This window comes from Marmota monax, unplaced genomic scaffold (genome assembly GCF_021218885.2).
Source record: "Marmota monax isolate L192 unplaced genomic scaffold, Marmota_monax_Labrador192_F-V1.1 WCK01_AAM20220418_F8-fsc00152, whole genome shotgun sequence".
Classification (NCBI taxonomy): Eukaryota; Metazoa; Chordata; class Mammalia; order Rodentia; family Sciuridae; genus Marmota; species Marmota monax.
In genome coordinates this window covers 151992-174516 of record NW_026694348.1, presented here as the reverse complement: position 1 = coordinate 174516, position 22525 = coordinate 151992, and the positions used below count along the sequence as shown (strand labels likewise).

The following is a 22525-nucleotide window of genomic DNA, read 5'->3' as shown; positions in this document are numbered from 1 at the left end:
CATGCATTCCATCTATCACCATCGAAAAAGAAAGATAGAAAACAGGGAAGAGATAGTGGTTGGAGTGGGATCAGATAACAAATATCCAGGGAAGATTAGTGGACTAGAAGGTGGAGAACAAGAGGGAGGGAGGGCAGGGGAGGAAATATTGAATTAATTTAACAAAACCATGTTATATGCATATATAAATACCAAAGGGAATTTCACCTTTATGTAATATGTAGAAAGTACTAATCAGACACAAATAAAGAGGAGCCGGGCATGGTGGTGCATATCTGTAATCCCAGTGGTTTGGGAGGCTGAGGCAAGAAGAATCATGAGTTCAAAGCCAGCCTTGGCAAAAAGTGAGGTACTAAGCAACTCAGTAAGACCCTATTCTCTATAAAATACAAAACAGGGCTGGGGATATGGCTCAGTGGTTGAGTGCCCCTGAGTACAATCCCCGCCACCAGAAATAAATAAATAAATAAACAAATAAACAGAGCTGGGGATATAGCTCAGTTGGTTGAGTGCTTGCCTTGCATTCACAAAGCCCTGGGTTCAATCCCCAATACCACACAAAAAAAAGAAAGAATGAAGGAACTCAGGACCTTGTGCATGTGAGGTGAGCACTCCACCAACAGGAAGGAAGGAAGGAAAGGAGGAAAGAAGAGAGGGAGGGGTAAAAGGAATATCAGTAGAGTACAGAAAAGACAATGGAGGAGGGGGGAATGGGAACTGAAATCAAATTCCTTGCATAAATGATTTGTCAAAATGAACCAAACCACTATGTATAACTATAAGGCTCTAATAAAAAAAATGAACATTATTTCATCCCTGATATTTGACCACATCCAGACCTTTCTGGTAGACAAGCTAAGAGCAAAAAAACCCCAATAATTTTAAAAGGGTTTAATTAGAGGATTTCAAATGATTAACACTTGCTTTGTAAAAAAAATTGTGTATGTGTGTGTGCCCGCATGTGCAATTCTGAGGACAAGATCCAGGGATTATGCATATGCTACGCAAATGCTCTACCACTGAGTTATACCTCCCACCCCCATCTAGAGTTATATTTTAATGAGCATTTTATACATCTGATTTATAAAACAGATTTTATAAATCTGTTATTTTCATGGTTTTAAAATCATTTGCCCCCATCTCAAAAAAGTGCCTTCAAGTTAAATTCAACATACCTGGAAATCTACATAATAAAGCAAAAATTCATTTATAATTCTGAATTAGCTGTCACAAATAATATACAAACTAGATCTTAAGTGTTTTTTCTTCTTTGGTACTAGGATTGAACCCAGGGATGCTCTATCACTAGGCTCTATCCCTAGACCTTATTTTTGAGACAGCGTCTCATTAAATTACTCAGATTGGCCTTGAACTTCCAATCCTCCCACCTCAGCCTCCCAAGTAGCTGCGATTACAGGGCTGTATTATTGTATCAGGCAAGCAATCACTTTTGCTTATGTATTTCTGCACTGTTCATGAGCAATTTTTTTGGGGGGGCGGGGAGTACTCAGGGATTGAACCCAGGAGCACCCAGCCACTAAGCCTCATCCCCAGCCCTGTTTTGTATTTTATTTAGAGACAGGGTCTCACTGAGTTGCTTAGTGCTCACTTATGCTGAGGCTGACAAAGAACTTATGATCCTCCTGCCTCAGCCTCCTGAGCCACTGGGATTACAGGCCATGGGACACCGTGCCAGGTTGTGAACAATTTTAAAAAATTGTTTAGGTTGACAAAATCTTTGAAACAGTGTATATATATCACAATAATATATGGCTTAAAAATTCAGATTTATCAGGAGAAAAAAAAACTGTGTGTTATGTGCACATGTGCAATTCTGGGGACAAGATCCAGGGATTATGCATATGTTAGGCAAATGTTCTACCACTAAGCTATATCCTTCAGCCCCATTTAGAGTTACATTTTAACATGCATAGCACTTTTATAAATCTTTTATTTTCTATTATTTGCATGATTTTAAAATAATTTGCCAAAAAAAAAAAAAAAAAAAAGTGCCTTCAAGTGAAAGTTAAATTCAACATACCTGGAAATCTACAGCTCTTTTATTTGCTAGATCAGCCTTGTTTCCTGATAAAGCTATTACAATGTTGGGACTTGCTTGCCTCTGAAGTTCTTTAACCCAGTTTTTGGCTCTTGCAAAGGATTCCTGTTAAACAGAGGAATAGCTATTTGGCACAGCTCAAAAAATGGTAAGGAAGCATCTTCATGAGATAAGGCTTTAAAAGGTGACTCTACGGGAAGGAAATTTCTTTGGACTGTTTTATTATTTGAGACATTTTTTCTTTTTTAATCAAAAAGCTTTAGTAGAAAGGTTCTATTTGACTATCAAAGGATTTTCAAAATCTCTCATCAAAATTCTGAATACCCAAAACAGATATTCAATCTAGTTTCAATGTTTGAAGGCATTTGTACTTACCTCATTTGTGATATCATATACAACTATGGCTGCTTGTGCTCCTCTGTAGTACATTGGTGCTAAGCTGTGGTATCGTTCTTGACCAGCTGTATCCCATATTTCAAACTTTACCGTTGTGTCATCAAGACACACAGTTTGGGTCAGAAAAGCAGCTGAAAAAAAAAATATATCACTTAAGTTCATCATTTTCTTGCAAATGCCTTCATAATATAAAAAATACTTGGAAAATGTGATCATAGCATACCTGCAGTTAATACAAACTTAAAGTAGTTGCAAACTCTGTACTTCAAAACTAGATTTTATAGATGTCTACATGAGACCTCTGTAGTGAAATTACATACAGAAAAAGGTTTAATAAAAATTTTATAAAAATTTTGTTGTGGGGTTGTAGGTGTAGCTCAGTGGGAGATCACCTGCTCAGCACACACCAGGCCTTAGGATTTATCTCCAGAACTGCAAAAATGAACATTGTGTTATAATTTTAAAAAGTTTAAGAATGTGTTTCTAAATTGCAAAGCAATTTAAGTATATGTAAATTAATATTCTTGACCAACGTGGAGAAAAAACAGCTGTCCTCTGCATCTATGAATTCAACCAAGTGTGGATTGAAAACATCCACAAAAAAGCATCTCTCTGCTGGGTATGGTGGCACATGCCCATAATCCCAGTGGCTTGGGAGGCTGAGGCAGGAGGATCCCAAGTTTGAAGCCAGCTTCAGCAACTCAGTGAGATCGTGTCTCAAAATAAAAAAAAGGGGTTGGGGATATGGCTCAGGGATTGAGTGTCCCTGGGTTCAATTCCTAGTACCAAAAACCCCCAAAACCTGAACACATACAGATTTTCTTTCTTGTCATTATTCCCTAAACATTACAGTATAGCAACTATACACACAATATTTACACTGTATTACATATTATAAGTAATCTAGATGATTTGAAGTATATGGGAGAACAGAGATAGGTTACATGTACTTTATAAAGAACCCGAGCAGTAGCAGATTTTGGTACCTGTGGGGATGGTTTTGGTATGTATGATCTAGAAACAATGCCCCACAGATACCTACAAACAACTGTATATTTATAAACAACATCTGCATTGGTAACAATATACCTTGTTCCATTTTCCTGTTTTTTATTGGCACATTATAGCACATCATTACTTCAGTGTAGATTTAATTTGTTACATATATTTAATATTCGCTACTACCTCTTTTGTCCTTTGCTCTAAGAATTTTTGGATTTGTACTTTTTTGTCTGTGCTTTTCTGATTCCAACTTTACTAAGAAAGTACCATTATAAAATAATATTTTATTGTTTAATTAGAAGATCCACACATAAGGGCTGGGAATATAGTTGGGTGGCATGTCTGAAACCCATCAATCACCAGCAAAACTCCCCCCCCCCCAAAAAACCCCCCCCCCCACACACATAGCCTACTTCAGCAGCTTGCTGGTTAATAGCCATCATACCTTACAATTCCTCTCCTCCATTAACTTTGATACTTAGATCCCTACTCTGCCCTGTCACTCATTGTAAATTGTTGGGTTCCTCCCTCCCTTTTAGTTTCAGCTCATTAAACCTCTTCCTAAATTTGAATTACAAAATTTTCTGAAACTGTTATATCATCCAAAATAATGTGATGCATCTGTATTTTAACAATACATCTATTTTTCATAAGATTGGCTAATTAATATTAAATGTGACAAGTCTAATTAAATGCATTTCTTTAATATTAGATTGACTATTTGTTTCTCATGGTGTTTTTTAATAGGTCAACTGGTTGCTGGTTTTAGTACCAGCAACTATAATCTTATGAATTTTGCAAACTTAATTACAAATGTCTGGTGAACTAGATTCTAATGCACCGTTTTATGAGTTCTCAAATAGTCTTATTTAAGATATATTCTATTTCAGCTCAAACTTCTTTTGCCAAACATAAGTCTTTTCTCAAATCCTGTATTTGTTTCAAGGATACACAGACTGTCATGAAAACAACTCTTATAGAATAAAAAATATTTCTTAACAGCTGAAATCAAGAACAGTTTGATGCAAACTCGGCAGATATTGTTTTCTCTTTTAGACATACAATGACCACAAAGCACATTAGTAATAAAAATATTCATTTAAAATTCTGTAAATCAACCCTAGGCTCAGGTAAAATAAAACTTTGCTGCTTCAAAGAAAATATAGTGTAATACTCAAACCAGTTAAAACTACCACAAAGACCACCAATCTTCTTTAAAACATGTACAAAAATGCCACATAAAATACAGGCAAAGAAATATACATTAAAAGAATAATGGCCCCTGAGCAAACAGAGACACTTTCAGGAATTCAAAGCTATTACAGTAAGACTAAAAGAAAACTTAAAGTATTTTTATTAAAAAAAATTTTAAAATTATTTAAAATTTTTTAACATTAATAAGACATCTGTGTTGATATCCAGTCCAAATACATACATAGGATTCTTCCTCAGAATTTAGCAAATGTCTTATCCTTCAAGCTAAAATCAGATTATATTTAACAGCAAAGCTCTTAGGCATTCTCTCTAAATCATAAAACAAGGACATCCAATATCACCATAATTTAATATTATTTCATATATTCTTATAACAAAATAAATTATTAAAAAGATATGTTCTTTGAGAGAAGCAGGATTGCCATGAAAACAAACGTTTCAGTTAAAACAGATGATTTCTTAAATTTGGCTGGAACAAATTGAAGTCAACACCATTACAATACACTGGCAATAACCAAGTGAAAACATGTGAGAAAGGGAAAGCATCTCAGTTTAACAAAGAACATAAACAATCATTCCTTAAATCCACTTAGAAATGATTCTTCATCCCACCCTAGTTATTATCTCCTTTGTGCTCTTAGTTCCTTGCGTAATGACGTTTCACACTTTTTATAATTAGAGTTCCCTGAGAAATGACTATAGCTCCTCTCTAGCATTTAATATAAATCCTCATTCATAGAGACATTGAAAACTTTGTTCAAAGAATAAAGTTCACGTCGCTGGGGTTGTGGCTCAGGGGTAGAGCGCCTGCCTGGCATGTGTGAGGCACTGGGTTTCAATCCTCAGCACCACATAAAAATAAATAAAATAAAGGTATTGTGTCTATCCACAACATCAAAACAACAACAAAAAAGTAGTAGTTCAAAAACTGATATGTGGAACCATTTATGGGCTATTTTAGATAAGATCTAAATTAAAAGTTTCCAACTGGGAATAGATATTTCAAGTTATTATTATAAGGTTGAGTATCTCTAATCCCAAAATCTGAAATATTCCCAAAATTAAAAAATTGAGCACTGACATGATACCACAGTAGAAAATTCCACACTATGGAATCTATAACAAATTTATAACAAAATAAATTATTAAAAAGATATGTTCTTTGAGAGAAGCAGGATTAAAAATTTGTTTAAAACTTATTTAAAATATTCTATAAGATATGAATCTTGGGCTGCAGTTGTGGCTCAACAGTAGAGCACTCGCCTACTACAAACAAGGGGCTGGGTTCAATCCTCAGCACCACATAAAAATAAATGAAATAAAGGTACTGTGTCCAACTACAACTGAATATATATATATATATATATGATATGAATCGTATTTTATAGATAAGGTGATATCTATAAGACTACAGAGTCTTGCTATAATTGCCCAGGCTGGTCTCAAACTTTCGGTCCTCCTGACCCAGCCTCCTGAGTAGCAGGAATTACAGGTGTGGGTCACCATTCCTGGCTTGATTTGAAGCATTCTGGATAAGGAACACTTATAACCCATATAACTAAACATGATCTCAAACAAAAAACACTATCAAGATATTTTTAACTTGCTAACACTGTTCATATATGAAAAACATCATAATTTTGGGAAGGGGAAAAAGACTAATTAATATTAGAGGTCCAAGTAGTTATTACAATGTATCAAAAATAGTCAAGTGCTATGGCACAAACAGGACAGAAATATTACTGGAGCAGAATAGCCTAGAACACAAACTCTTGTACACACACACACACACACACACACACACACACACCAAGTCCTTAATGACAACCCAGAGTTCTCAAGTATTCAAATACAACTATAGTGTTCAGCTTCTCTTAAAATTCAGTGCAGTATAACTAAAATTTAAGTGACATCTTCAAATCCTTATTGCTCCTAAAAAAAAAAAAAAAAAAGCTTTACTAGTCATTTATAAAAATAAATTCTGCCACTAGAAATATTAACTACTACATCAATACCGTAGCAACATTAACCAACCACAAACTTACCTGAATCTGAAAAACCACTTTAATTTATCCAAAATGATTATTTTCTGGCTAAGAACCATCACTTTCTTAGACCTCTTCATTTTCTCTTGACTTCCATCACCAGCACTAGCAGTTGGTTTTCTTTTCAGGCCCATATTTCACAAAGAAACATCTTTTATCACTTCGAGAGTTACTGCATACTCGATGACAAGTAGAGAAAAACAAAGCTGCGTTGAGATGCAGGTGCTGGCCTATCTAATAGACTCCCTCTTTGAGCTACATGATGAACTCCTATTAGCAAGTTTGGTAGGCAAGCCAAGGAACATTTCTTCCTCAGCAAAACTACAAATTACTATATCATAGAGCTTAAGGTCAATGGAGAATAGCTAAAACCACATATATAAATCTGCAAATACCAAAGGCCCATAGTATGTGAGACCCTATACAATGAGCAAGGAAGAGACACTAAAATACTCTGGGCAAATGAAAAAATATTTGAATTGCTATTGTTAACCCAAAGATTGGTGAAACCTAAAGATAAGCTCCCCTACATCTAATATGATCCTATAAAAACTGAAAAACATACCATTCCCACCCCAGGTCACAATTATTATTTACAGTGCCAGGAATCAAACCCACAGCCTTATTCACACCAGGAAAGCACTCTACCACTGACCTACATCCCCAGCTCTCCAAGTTATTATGTATCAACTTTGATAGAAAAGAAATATTTTTTGGAATTGTGAAAAAATGTCAGATATGACAATCAGGTTTGATTATACAAAAATTTGAGACTTCAAGTTTGCAAAGGTGAGTCATACATCCAAAACACAGGGATTTAATATTTTAATATGTAGAAAGCTCTAATGAATCTAATGAATCTTAAATGCCTCAACAATAATTGTGTAAAGACAATTCACAAAAAGAATACAGCAGAAAAGTAGTCAACATTACTAGTAATGAACAAAACTATCCATATAGCAAAAACAATTCTTATCTTCTGAACCAGCAAGATGAAACAAAAAGGATATGGCAAAAACCCATGCTTTGTATTTGAGACAGGGTCTTGCTAAATTGCCCAGCCTGGCCTCAAACTTGTGATCCTCCTGCCTCAGCTTTCAGGGGAGCTAGGATTAAGGCAAATTCCATGGCACCTGGCTGTTTTTGAAGTAATTCTTTTTGGGGAGGTTACTGGGAATTGAACTCAGGGACACTTGACCACTGAACCACATCCCCAGTCCTATTTTGTATTTTATTTAGACTGGGTCTGAGTTGCTCAGTACCTTGCTTTTGCTTTGAACTCATGATCCTACTACCTCAGCCTCCTGTCCTGAGCTAAGGGATTACAGGAGCCCAGCTTGGAAAGAATTATGCCATAAAATGCTAATATTTGTTAATCTAATAATTTCATGGAATCTATAAAAGATTATATAGGGATAAAAAGTACAGAAATAAACCTTTATGCAGAAAGAATTTAATATTTAGTGATTGGTAAGTATTAAATAGCAATTAAATTATGTTAAAACTAGTTTTAAGATGATCTGAGGAAGAAATACACACATTACACATGTGTATATATACATATATCTAAATTTCTGGCAGGAATAGGGAGGGTATACTTACAAAAATATGAACAGAAAAGCATTAAAACAAACAACAACAACAAAAAAAACTAAAACAGTAGTGTCCCCACAAGGTAGATCACAATGGATTATCCTCTGTAGAACTTTTAGAAATTATATTTAGGTTTCTGTTAAAACTCTAGGATATATTAACTAAAAAGAGGGGAAGGGCCCTGTTCAAGATCTCAGAAGTAGAAAGGAAGACTGTGATCATAAAATCGAAGTTGTTTTTTTTTTTTTTTAATGAAATTGATGAGTAAGGAAAGCAAAGGTTTTTAGAATCAACCAAAGAATTAAATAAATGAGTTCAATGGATCTGGATCAAACATTTAGATGAACATCCAATAAGCGGGATGGATAAGAAGAAGTAAACCAAGTTGCACCAAGACCCAGGTACCAAAATTGTAAAAACAAACTGATTTGCTGGGGGAAATGAGTACTAATAGCAATACTCTTAACAGAGTTTCTCAGACATAAGCACTTACTTCAGAAGATTAAAACTATACACAGAGAAGAATATATGGATAGTCTAGAGAAGATTATAAGCAAAATAAAATTGAGATCATTTTTATTTCCTGTAAAACTGCATGTGTGTAGAGAAAAGCACCTGGTAGGGGATGACAGAAGAGATGCTCATGTATAGCCAGGGAAAAGTCAGCTTTCAGCTAATATAGGGAAGAGAAGAAAGGGGTCAAATATAGAGCAGGGCAGAAATAAAGCATACACACTGACTAAATTCAAACAGAAAATACTGTAGCCAGACACAGATTACAGTGGTGGACACCTGTAATTCCAGCTAATAGGAAGAATAAGGCAGGAGGATTGCCAAGTTTGAGGCCAGCCTCTACAACTTATCAAGACACTGTCTGAAAAGAAAAAGGACTGGGGATATAGCTTAGTCATAAAGTACCCTGGATTTAATTCCTTGTTCCAAAAAGAAAAACAACAAAACAAAAAACTCCCAAACTTTCAGGGCTGACAGCCTGTGGTTATATCTACAAGAAGCCTTTGCTCACAGGACTGAACAATTTTTCAACAGGAACATAAACATAGTATAAATTAATATAATATAAACGTATTTAATAGGAATATAAATCTAGACTGGACTATATTCCAAAATATGGAACTGGAAAGTAGAATAAATATATACATTACAAAGAGGAAAGTAAAAAAAAAAAAAATTAAGAGAAGGGGAAGATGTTACTACAATTTATTACAAGTATTAGGCAAAGGCTCCCAAACAAATAGTACAGAAAAAGTTAATGACATTAACTTAGTTTTAAAGAATATAGATAGCTATAAATAAAAATGTCTATGAAAGACACTTTATCTATAGAGAATAGACACTTCATTAAATAGTTCAACAGTACTTTAAAATCCATTAAAAACTCCTTTAAGGTAGGAAGCCAGCATCCCGATATTTTGCAAAGGAGGATTCTTTCCCTCATCTCCTGGTCATCTTTTATGATGTTTCCTGCCTTCAAAGGAATCTTCCAGAACTTTAAAGGCATGACTAGACTTCAAAGTGATTCGTACATGCTTAGCAATAAATCTACCTGCAAAGTGAATTTAAAAGTTCTGATAGTTGAAAATTTTACAACATATGAATAGAAAAGGTTCGTGGAGGGAGAGGAGAAAGGGGAAGACTTTAAACCTCAGACTAATAGTTACTGGGGGAAGTGGGGAAGAGAGGAAAACCAAACAGTTACAAGAAACCTGTAATCCCAGAACCTAATTATCTATGACAGGCAACTCTTCAAAGAAATTGGGAGTGCTCTAAGGGAAAAAAGTGATGAATAATGCTCAGTGGTAAAACACCCTTGGGTTCAATCCACAGTACAAAAGTAAGTTTCTGAGTTTTGGGGTCATTTGTTTCTCAACAATGAATAACAGTATTAAAGTAAAAAAATATATATATAAACTACATATATCTGATGTGTTTCAAAATTTGTAAAACAACAATCTATGAGTAATATTAATCTTGAATGATATGCTACAAAGTGACATATCTGGTGAAAATAATTAAATGGGCAAGCAGATGAGGAAGACATTTTTTTTGTTGTTATTGGGGATTGAACCCAGAGTAGTGTACATGCTAGGCAAATGCTCTCCTGCTGAGCTATATCCCCCAGTCCTTTATGTGGATGCATTTTACGAAAACAGTGATATTAATTTAGGAACATGATAATATCCTAATATTCTTTATCTAAAGTTCTTTACTTTCATATTATTTTCCTTAAGTGACACATAAATAAAAAGGATCCCTGGAAAACAAACACACACAAAAAGAAAATACACAGGCTGGGGATGTGGCTCAAGCGGTAACGCGCTCGCCTGGCATGCGAGGGGCGCTGGGTTCGATCCTCAGCACCACATAAAAATAAAATAAAGATGTCGTGTTCACCGAAAACTGAAAAATAAATAAATACATAAATAAGGAAAATACTCACATATTCTCTCTCTCTCTCTCAGAATTACAGAACAAGGGTTGCACTGAAGATCCACCTTGAATCTCATTTGTCAGTTGCAAAACATTAGGCAAACTACTTAAACTACTGCCTCAGTTTTCTTATCTATAAAATTAGTATTTACTTATAGCCATGGTAAACTACAGATGATACTGTAGTTTAAATATTGTGAATTTTACAAATGCATCTAGCCATTTTAAGTATACTATTTTATTTCCCGATATTTCTTTAAAGTCACATTTTTCTAAAACTTGCAAATTATTTATGAATGCAAGAGAGCAAGAAAAAGAATTCTATTCATGTTCGAATGGTAACATGAACTCATTCCTACAAAGGGGAATAAATTCTGGCTTTAGTTTTACACAGAGATAAAGACCTATTTTTTGAGAAAAGTTGAAAAGTGTCAGTAATTATGTAGTAACTACAAATGAGATCACCCTCTTGAGTGGAGTTCAAAGAGTATCTGCTATCTTCAACTATCCAAATAGAGGTTAAAAATCCAAAGTGATTGATTCCTCATCCTGTTTCTTTTCACTTATGTTATCTTAAAAAGAAGGTAAATGCTGTTGAGCAACACTTTGAATATTTTGTTTTGCAATATTTGTAAAGCACTTATTTTCAAAGTGCAGACTTCAGTTAATACTCTCTCACCTTGAAGGGTTTAGAAATTAAGTAGCTAGAGTTTGTATTTATGGCAAAAGAGTCAATGATAGCCAGGTGAAGCACATGTAATCTCAGCTATTTGGGAGGCTGAGGTAGAAGGATCACAAATTCAAGGCCAACTTAACTGGTAACTTAAACCCAATCTGAAAAAATAAAGAGGGCTGGGGATATAGTTCAGTGGTAGAGCATACTTGCCTAGCTAATGCAAGGCCCTGGTTCCAATCCCTAGGATAGCCACTCCACAAAACACCCAGTGTACATTGGGAGGCTGAGACAGGAGGACTGCAAGTTCCAAGTCAGTCTTGTCAACCAAGCAAGGCCCTAAGCAACTTTAGCAAGACCCTGTCTCAAAATAAAAAATAAAAAGAGCTTGGGATGTGGCTCAAGGGGTAAATGTCCCTGGGTTCAATCCCTGCCCTCATAAAAAAGATAAGTCCATGATTTAAAAAACTTACTCTTGATGCTTTTCTTTATCTTAGATATTTATGTTTTCTACAAAGAGGCCTTTTGACAAGGCTCTCAATGATGATCCCAAATGATGAAATTATTCTATTATAAAGCCACTCAGAATGCCTCATAAGTAAGTTAGGTACATGCAAAATCAGATTATTATGATACACCACCTAAAAGCGGGAAGATAACACTTTTCAAAATTTCTCATGGTTTTATCAAGTCAGAATTCTGTCCCCCTTGTGGTGCTGGGGATGGAACCCAAGCCTTCCCATAGGTCAGACAAGTGCTCTCCCACTGAACTACACCTGCAGCCCAGAATTCTTATTTACTCCACTAAAAAGCAAATTTTTAAAAAGCTTCCCTCTCCACAGCATTCACCATTAATCCAAACCAACTGTCTTTTCTGTTTCTCTCACTGCATCTACAAGGTCATTCACCCAGAAACCATAAATACTCAGAACAGAGAACCATAAAGCTAGCAAAATTCGACTGAATATAGCCAGAATAGATCAGACCAAGTCCATGCACTAAAGGTTATGCAAATTTACGTTTCTTCAGAATGTAACTGATAGTACACTTTCTTTTTAAGTATATCCTCTTTTGAATATATATGCACACATACATTTATCATAACATCAGGTGGAGATTTAGGCTTAATATAAAAAGTGATAACAAAATGTCACTTTTATAGAGGCACTGGGTTCGATCCTCAGCACCACATAAAAAAATCAAGATATTGTGTCCACCTAAAACTAAAAAAAAATTTTTTTTAAATTAAAATAAAAAAATATTCCTGATTTCCATGAAATAAATTTTAAGAGGAAAAAAGGTTAAAATATATTGATAGTATTATTTAATACGGAGGAAAAATAACAATTTAGAAGAATATCTGTTCTACCCCTGAGCCACATTTCAAACCTTTTATTTCTGAAACAGTCTGGCCTTGAACTTGTAAGTGGTAGCGCTCTCGCCTGGCATGCATGGGGCGCTGGGTTCAATCCTCAGCACCACATAAAAAATAAAGATGTGTGTCCACTGACAAACTAAAAAATAAATATTAAAAAATTCTTTTTAAAAAATTTTTTTTTTTTTTTTTTTTTTTTTTTAAAGAGAGAGTGAGAGAGATAGAGGTAGAGAGAGAGAGAATTTTTTAATATTTATTTTTTTTTTTAGTATTTGGCGGACACAACATCTTTGTATGTGGTGCTGAGGATCGAACCCGGGCCGCACGCATGCCGGGCGAGCGCGCTACCGCTTGAGCCACATCCCAGCCCCTTTAAAAAATTTTAAAAGGCCATTTTTAGGAGATTAAGTAGTACAAATTGATATGAAATACCAACTCTGCCAATTTCTCTAAGTAACACAATCTATCAAATCCCAGCTATACACTTTCTAGAAGAAAATATCATGCAATCAAGACACTATTCTTTTACTTGAGAACAAATGACTAACTTTCTTAAATTTTAACTCAGTGTATAAGGCACAATACGTATTTCTAAAAACATTTTTCTCATGATCAAAAACCCATATGATGGCAATTGGTTTATGGGTCTTCTGTCCTTTCTCAAAATGTACCCCCTTTTTTTCCTTCCCTAGATCAAACACAGAACCTCATGATAGCAAGTACTTTACCACTGAGCCATATCCCAATCATTTTTAGTTTTAAGAAAGGGTCTTGCGGGGCTGCGGCTGGGGCTCAGCAGTATTGCACTTGCTTGGCATGTGTGAGACCACAGGTTCGATTCTTAGCACCACGTATGAATAAATAAAAGAAAAAGAAAGGGTCTTGTTAAGTTACTGAGGCTGGCTTCAAACTTGTGATCCTCTTGCTTTAGCCTCTCAAGAGCTGGCATTATAGGCGTGCACCACTGTGCCTAGCTTCAAAAATATTTAACAATGTGCAGATGCAAAAAGATACCATATACACATGAAGTCTTTCTGAATACTAACAAGGGAAGGCAACAGAAAGCTTTCTGTTTTGGAAAAAAAAAAATGACTTACTAAAATTTAAATTTCTGGCTGGCTTTTTTTTCCGTTTAGAAAGAAACTTTACTTCTACTCCCAGCTTTATTAAGATATAATTGACAAAAACTATATTTACTTGACATATAATGGGATGTTTTGATATGTGCATATATTATGAAATGCTCAAATCAAGCTAATTACATTGCATTGTGTACCAGTTAAAAATAAATTTAATTAAGTGAATTAACATATTTACTACCTCATATACTTACCATTTGGTGCTAGGAATTGAACCCAGGGCCTTGTGCATATGAGGCAAGTATTCTATCAACTGGGCTATATCCCCAGCCCAAGACCCCATTTCTTAATAAAATATTTTTTAAAAAGGGCTGGAAGCCGGGCACTGTGGTGCATGCCTGTAATCCTAGTGTCTAAGAAGGCTGAGGAAGAGGGATCTCGAGTTCAAAGCCAGCCTCAGCAAAAGTGAGATGACAAGCAACTCAGTGAGACCTTGTCTCTAAATAAAATATAAAATAGGGCTGGGGATGTGACTTGGTGGTTGAGTGCCCTTGAGTTCAATCCCCAGTACCCCAACCCTCAAAAAAGAAGAGGACTAGGGCTGTTGCTCAGTGGTTAAGCACCCTTGTGTTCAATCTCTGGTATCAATAATAAAAAAGAAAGAAAAATAACTTGGGGAAGTGCAGGAACACATGCTTGAAATCCCAGCTACTCAGAAGGCTAAGATGGCTAAATTCAAGGCCAGTCTGGGGAACTTAGTAAGAAAGATCCTGTCGCAAAATAAAATAGAAAGGGCTGGGGATGTTGCTCATTGGAGAGTGCTAGCCTATTATGCCAATCCCTATGCCACAAAACACAAACACAAAACATGTCATGCTGACCTTAGGAAATTAGATGGATATTAAATGTAGAAATTGCAGCACTCTACCCAGGGGTTGTAACTGTTGGTAAGTAGCTTAAAAAGAAGGCACTTAACTCCTTTAATTTTGCATATAATCAGTCACTGAATCCTCATGGCAATAAAGAAAAAGCATCATTGGTACAGATTACTGAAAATGATGCAATTCCCTAACAGAGCAAAAGAATATCCTGAATGGGACAAAGAATGGATGACTAGTGAAAATAGGTAAGAAGGAAGGAGTTTTCACAGAAAATGATATTGGATAATGGGATGTGAGCAGAATACAATACTTGTAATTCACAAAATAGAGTATTTGCATGAACAGAATTTTTAAAAATCCTGTAAAAATCGCAGTTTAACAAAAAGAGGGAAGGCAGAAGGCAGGCAGGAAGGCCAGTCAATTATTCCATTTGTGGAAGAACCAACTTTAGTATAAACGTAAAGCTGATTACTCAGAACACATAAAGCAAAATTTCTCAAACTTTAGCATGCATCACAATCATCTGGAGGACTTGTTAAAACCTGGATTGCTGACCCCCTTCAGTATTTGGGAATTTATACTCAGTAATTTCCTAGGTAATGCTGATGCTCGTGAAAAAGGGAACATTAATGTTATTTACTAACCTCTGGGCTAGTTTTAAGACAGTAAGGACATATATATCATGCAGATTTTAAACTCTTATGAACTTCCTAAATTGCTATATATAGTACCTACCTACCTGACCTTATCAAAAGTGTTACAAGATCAGGGGAGTGTGGGGTATGGTGAGCAACAAGAATTCAAGTTATTTTTAAGGAGAACCTTAAAATTTACAGAAGGATCTGGAAACCACAAATTCAAGAGTGCAGCATAGAACACAACAGAGATAAAAATTTGAGCACTTGAGAACTAACATTACTAGAGATAAGTAGTCAGTCAAGTAACAAAATAAATATATAAATAAAAATCAGTTAAATTCAAAACAGTTGACCAGGCTCTTTGTTAAGTATTTGTAAGTAATTTCCCCATACATTAGCCCAAACAAAAATATACACTACTTATAAGTCTGGGACCTTTGGGGTTGATTATAAAATAGTTCAAACCTTTGATTACTTAAATGCTTAGGATCTTCCACAGTTCCTAAGGACAAAGAGTGTTAACAAAAGCATAAAAACTAGTGTCCATAGTTGTAATCATAGTGATACTATCTCAAATCCTGAAGAAATAAATATGTTCACTGAAAAAGAATACAATAACCAATAATAGACATTTGGATGCAAATTCCTTTTGAGGTTGTTTTTAAATACCCAGACTTGATCCATATAGTGGAAAACATTAAGGAAACTTTATACATAGAAATTAATCTTTATGAAAAATTCATTAACAAAATATACACAATCTAATTGGTATTAAATGGAAATTTAATACAGATACATAAGACAATGCATATTAATAATGCACTGATATGGGGTTAAATTTTCCTTTTAAATAGTCTTCTTGAATCTTTCTCTATTAGGAAAAAAAAAAACTTAGAAGATTATTTGATTAAAAAAAAAAAAAAAAAAACAAAAACCTCACCTTGGGCCCTTCAACTTCCCAGGTATTCAATTATATATTTCGGTATGTACATTAAAGTCTTTATTTTTTCATGTGCACTGTGAAAGGTGGGGAGAATAGTTTATAAAAAGTCCCAACCTTTCTGAAGCCAGGGTGTTTAACCCAGAACACCTATGTATTCTGGGAAACCACTGAACATCAAATGGTTTAGGGTGGGTGGACATGACCCAGCAGTCTTTAAATTTTAAAGTCTTTTATTAGATGGGTTAGGTTCCTCTGGCTATAGTTGTATCTGCTAAACCTTCACAAGAGATACTATTTCATTATTAAGACAGAGATACTGCAAAGGATATGTAATATATTATGTATCAAAATTCTTTAAAAGCCAAAGTTTTCAAACTCAAGATAAAAGCTTCCTGATAAGAATTACACTGCTGATGCTCAGTAATTATAAAAATAAAACATTGCAACAACATATACACATGTATATCACAGGATATACAGAAGTAAGAGGCTGACAATCGCCATTATAATGAATCTCTTAAACTGGATATACAATTTACCTAGTATGTTTCCTTTGTGTAATAAAGTTTTCGAGGTAAATTCTATAATTTATCTCACTACAAGGGTCTGATATTATGAATAAAATTCTCAAGTGTATTTGCTCATGAACATCCACTAAAAGTACCGTATAAAGTTCTAAGAATTTACTTCATATCACTGGGCATATGTGTTTTGTGTATTTCTAAAAGACTTTCTTAAATGGGGTTAAACTATATTCACAAACAAGTTAAAAAAATACAGGATGGTAAAACATTTTGAATCTTATAGCCATATGATTTCCTCTGACATCATCTGATTCTAAAGCTTTCTTTCACAGATGAAACAGGTCTAAAAGAGGCTGTTTTATTTCACTGATATACAATTATGGGTTTGATTAACTTCCGTTCTCTATTGGTCTCCTTTTGGTCCTGTATCTTGCCTTTCCCTCATTTCCATCCTACCACAATCACTATGATTATTCTACCTTTTCCTCCTCTCCCATCTTTTTCTCCAGATCCCATTTTCCTCTCATGTCCCTGTCCATTAATTACTCACCTTCTTCTATTCTCACTTTAAAGAGGATTCTTACATGCATATCCTAGCAGCTATTAAACTTAATTAATTTTATAAATTAGTGTAAATAAAAAATACTTGTTACATAGAATTAAAGGTTAATTCTTTTACTATTCATTCTAAAAACAATGTAATTGAGCATGAATTAGTACTAGTTTGAAAAACCTTCCAATCATTATAACTTGGGATTTGATTCTACTCATTTTTATACCTGTATTTTAGCTACAATACAACCATGTTGGTAATTAACCAGGAACCCAAAATATAAAAAGATGCCATCTTAGCAAAAATCAAGATTGGTTTTAAAGCATTGAGTCTGCTGGAACAGCTCTTTTCTTTCCTGAATAATCTATTTAGGTATTCATAATCACCCATTTGGAACACAAAATACTTTTTGTCAATGCAGGATTAAATTAAATGATGCAAGGAAAAAAGAGGCTCTCACCCCCAATAGTACTCTCTTGAAATTCATGAAACTGGCCTTTCACGAAACGAAGGACTAGACTTGATTTGCCAACAGCAGACTCTCCCAGAAGTACTAGTTTGAACTGGCATATTTTATTTCCAGTGTTTGGCCCATTTGGTCTTGTTGCTCCTCGATTAGCCATGTCCAAATTTGAAAGAAGTTTCTAATTTCAGACTTCTAAATGCACTTCCAGGATGCAAAGTGTCAATTTTTTTTTTCTTTCTGGAGGTCAAGAAACCTGTGAAGAAACAAATATAAATTAAATATATGAATCAGTGAAACAAAGCAAGCCTCGTACTCATGACTTATAAGTTTTACCCATAGCACATTGTTATATAATTACAACTTCAACTGGACATTCAATGCCATTTACTTTATTTTACTACTTTTTAAATAAATAATTCAAAGGCATAAGATTCAAGTACCTTGATCACTTTGTAATTTGTAAAATCACTTTGTAATTTTCAGGGCTTTATTTTTTCTAAAGTTAACTTTCCTAGAAGAACATATCCACTGAACAATATAAAGTACAATACTTATAAATGAGGAAACTAAGGCACAGAAAAGTTAAGTAACTTGGCTGAGGTCATACAGTAACTATGACAGAAGTGAGACAGAGCTGAGTTTCAAACCCAGGCAACCTGACAGGTAACTCAAGAGTTCAGTTTCTAAAGCTAGACTACATGGGTTAAAATTATAAATGGAAAACTTCTGCAACACAACTTAGAATTCAGTATTGGAAGGTCTCTGTTAAATATCTTAAGTTGATGATAATTTTAGGGCAACAAATATTTTAAAGCTCCCAAGTTTGTGTGCCTAGTTGATAAAACTAGCCTGAATAACAGATTCTATCTAATAATGCTAATTTTCAATCTCAAAGAAATCAGTGAATATTTGAAGTATTCTCTTTCAGTTTACCCACAAATCAATAGTTCACTCCCACCTTTAACGAAAATCTAAATATAGCGGGGCGTATGGCACAAGCCCAGCAACTCTCAAGTTATTTGGGAGGCTAAAATAGGAGGATCCCAAGATCACAGCCAGTCTCAGCACCTTAGCAAGACCCTGTCTCAAAATTTAAAAAAGGACTGGGGATTGTGGCTCAGGGATAAGCAACCCTGGGTTCAATCCCCAGTGTGTGTGTGTGTGTGTGTGTACATAAACATATCTAATTATATTCTTACTAATAAAATACATTAAGTTAATGATTCCCTCCTAAAATCCTTGCTATATTTCATTTAGCCACCTAATAAATTTGCGTTCCCCACAAAATAATTTATATAAGAAACACCCTCAATATGAATTCATCATTAAAATATCCATGAGATCTCGGTTCTTTTTTTTTTTTTTTAAAGAGAGAGTGAAAGAGGGAGAGAGAGAGACAAGAGAATTTTTAATATTTATTTTTTAGTTATTGGCGGACACAACATCTTTGTTTTTTTTGTATGTGGTGCTGAGGATCGAACCCGGGCCGCACGCATGCCAGGCAAGAGCGCTACTGCTTGAGCCACATCCCCAGCCCCGAGATCTCGGTTCTTAAGACAGCAAAATCACCTTTACGCAAATGCTAGCGCTGAAGAATCCTTATCTTTTACCATATATGCTGACATATTTACAGTTGAAATGATATGATGCTTAAGTTGCTCCCAACCAATAGGATATTAATAAAACTACCAATTCACTTCACCCTCAAAAATATAACAGATTTGGGGGTCTAATCTTGGCTATACCAATTTTTACTTCTTTAAATTTCCAAGGCTCTATTTCCATAATACCCAACTTGCAAAGCTGTTATGAGAACTGAAAGAGACAATATATGTAAACAACCTCTAATACACTGCCTACTATATAGCAGCTTATGAAATTGGCAATTAAAAGTAGCCCTCTGATAAAACAATGCCCATACATCAATATTGTCATGCAGAGCAAAAATGTACCCAACTCTCAAGACACACATATTATCAATTTAAACACCTGCAAATTTTATCTACAAAACAGTAAAAAACTTATCAAGGACAACATGCTCCAAATTTCTATGACACTTCCAAAATTCAGGGAAAATAGGAGATTCCCAGAGAAAAATCAAAAAAGATTCTCATTTAGCTTAGCTTTTTAAAATAAAATGCTATCAAATCACGAATACTCCTAAGGATCTCAAGCAGAAAATAAACTATATTTAATTATATAGTTACTGTAACATTAAGGTTAAAAATTACATTCAAGGGCTGGGGTTGTTGACTTCATGGAGTGCCTGCTTAGCACACAGGAGGCCCTGGCTTCAATCCCCAGCACCACACACACAAAATTATGTGCAATCAATCAAATCACTTGTACTCACTACTGAAACTTTTGTTCTTCAAAAGGAGGATTCTGCATAATATGTATTTCAAAATTTTAAAAACCAACGTGTATTCTGTACTTAAAAGTCCTTTTAGGTGTTCTTCAATCCAATACTTTGTGGGCATTTAATTTGTGCAGAGACTGTTCTATGTACTTCTCTTGCAACAATCCTGCCAGTTCAAATTATCTCTATTTTACGTTAAGAATAAAGATTCTGGACGGTCCTGAGTATTCCCAAATACACTTGGGTAGCTTTTTCGTATTAGGTAAAAGGCAAGCTGATTCCATTTCAGCGAGACAAAAACTAAGTATGTGAACTATGACTTTCAGAGTTTAAAAGATCTGGAAGTCTCAGGGAAGTAACCTGCTTCCAGAGAAGGGAATATTAGAGTAAGTTTCATGGTCTCTGCCAGCGAAGGGAGTTCAGAGGCCCAATTATCTTGAATTTCCTTAAAGCCGCGGTTCACCACCTCCCCTAAGATACGGAAAAAGTCTCGGACCAGTTTATTTTGACCAGCCTCCCATCGCTTCCATTACCCGTCTTTGGAAGTCGCAGGTAGGCGGAGCTCCCCAAATCCACACCTGCTGTAGGCCCCGGCTCCCGTCTGGAGACCACCTGAGTAGCTGAGAGCCAAGCCCGGCTGGCTGGCGCGAACGACACGCACCAGCCCCTTCGGTCGCCTTTCTATCCTCCCCTGACCTAGCTTTCACTGCGACCCTTCGGACTGCCAGGGCAGGGGCCCGGAGGAACCGCGGCCTCCAGGACTCTTTCCACGGCGCCATCTTGAGAAGGGAAGAGGGTGACACCCGTCGCTCCCTGAGCTAGTCCCCAAATCTCTGTCTCTGGAGCTCCTTGAGGGATGAGTCACCAGAACTGGCAGGACAAGGCGCCGGGTTCAATAGCTCTCCGGTCCAGAGGGATGATGCACGAGAGGGAGGAGGGGCGGGAGGCTCAGAGCGCGCAGGGCCGCGGACAGGCAGGGGACCGCGGATAACCTGGGGTCTCGGGCCGCTCTGCGCAGGGGGAGGGGCGGCTTGGTTACCTGAGACCGCGCCACGCGAAGCCGCGGGGCCGCAGCTTCCTGGTGGTAAGGCCCAGGCGTGGCCCGAAGGACGAATTAGGCTGTGGCTGCGGCGGCGTCTCCTCCTCGCGCCGCTCCCCTCACACTGGACGGTGAGGAGCTGGAGCCGTGGTGCCGCCCCTGTCGGGCTCCGTCTCCGCCTCTCTCCGCTCCGCCTTCCTCCTTCCTTTCTCCTCCTCCTCCGCCACCGCTGCCGGCGCTCGAGTTCCGACTGATTCTTCCTCCTCCTCCCTCCTCTGCCTCCTCCCCTCAGGCCGGCAGCCGGCTCCTTCACAAACCAAAACACAAACACTCAGGTCCCGGCGCTGGAGCCACTTCCGCCGCCCAGCACCGACCCCGCCGCCACGTCGCTGCACGCAGCGAGCTACGCCGCTTCGTCACTTCCGCCGTCGCTTAGCTGCTTGCAACGCCGCCCTTTCCTATCCCTCTCCGCCAGGGCCTGGGGGCGGGGCAGGGCGGGGCAGGGCGGGGCGACTGTCACGTGAAGCCTCGGAGCCGCCCGGGAGGGATCGGCTGTCTGTCTCCGCCTCCGCCTCCGACACCCCGGCGCGCGTCCCCGCCCTCGCCAGCGCCATTGTTATCTGGGCGGGGATCGTAGGGTTTGGGTTCCGGCGGCAGGACGGAGTATCTCCCACGTTGTTCTGCGTTTGGAGAAGACCCAAAGCCTTTGTGTTTGTTGCGCTCATCCTCTGTGGGGCGGCGAGATGAGCCCTGAATATTCGCTCACAGACCCCCCCCCCCCCGCCACCTCACCCCACCTCATAACATCTCTGTCCTGGCAACTCAGCAAAGGGGCTTTTTTGAGGATCTTATCTAGTAGGAGAGGTACCTCCCCGCAATACGTCCCAGGGGATCAGTGGGTCTGGGAAAGAGCAGTGAATTGTGTTAACTATTCTGGGGAGAATAGGACCCTCCCCATCCCAAAAACTATATTTAGAGATGGTGAAATATGAGAATAATAACGAGCTTTTTTTTTGGGGGGGGGTATTTATTTTGGTAGGGAGTAGGAAGGGGCAAATCCTAAACCAATAGCTCGCTTTTATTAAGTTTCCCTTAAAGAGTTACTGTACCAAAAGCTCTACAAAAATTATCCCATTTGATTCTTAACACTGCGAGTCTTTCATTCGGAAACCAGCTCCTCGCCTATCTCCCTGCATTTGAATGTTAACCTCAAAAGTCGTCCTCACCGCTGTAAACC

The 22525-nt window shown here is 36.9% G+C and overlaps 1 protein-coding gene across 1 annotated transcript in view; it reads right to left on the bottom strand.

The window, feature by feature from the left end:
* Rab5a (RAB5A, member RAS oncogene family) overlaps window positions 1-21614 on the bottom strand; it is a 28202-nt gene extending 6588 nt beyond the window's left edge. Inside the window, exons 1-4 of the mRNA XM_046467725.2 lie at window positions 21289-21614; window positions 17885-18143; window positions 2435-2586; window positions 2042-2164 (exon numbers count right to left, since the gene is read on the bottom strand). Of these exons, the coding sequence (XP_046323681.1) occupies window positions 2042-2164; window positions 2435-2586; window positions 17885-18047 (438 nt within the window). The 5' untranslated portion in view covers window positions 18048-18143; window positions 21289-21614. The remainder of the gene's footprint in view (window positions 1-2041; window positions 2165-2434; window positions 2587-17884; window positions 18144-21288) is intronic.
* Between the last annotated feature and the right edge of the window lie 911 nt (window positions 21615-22525).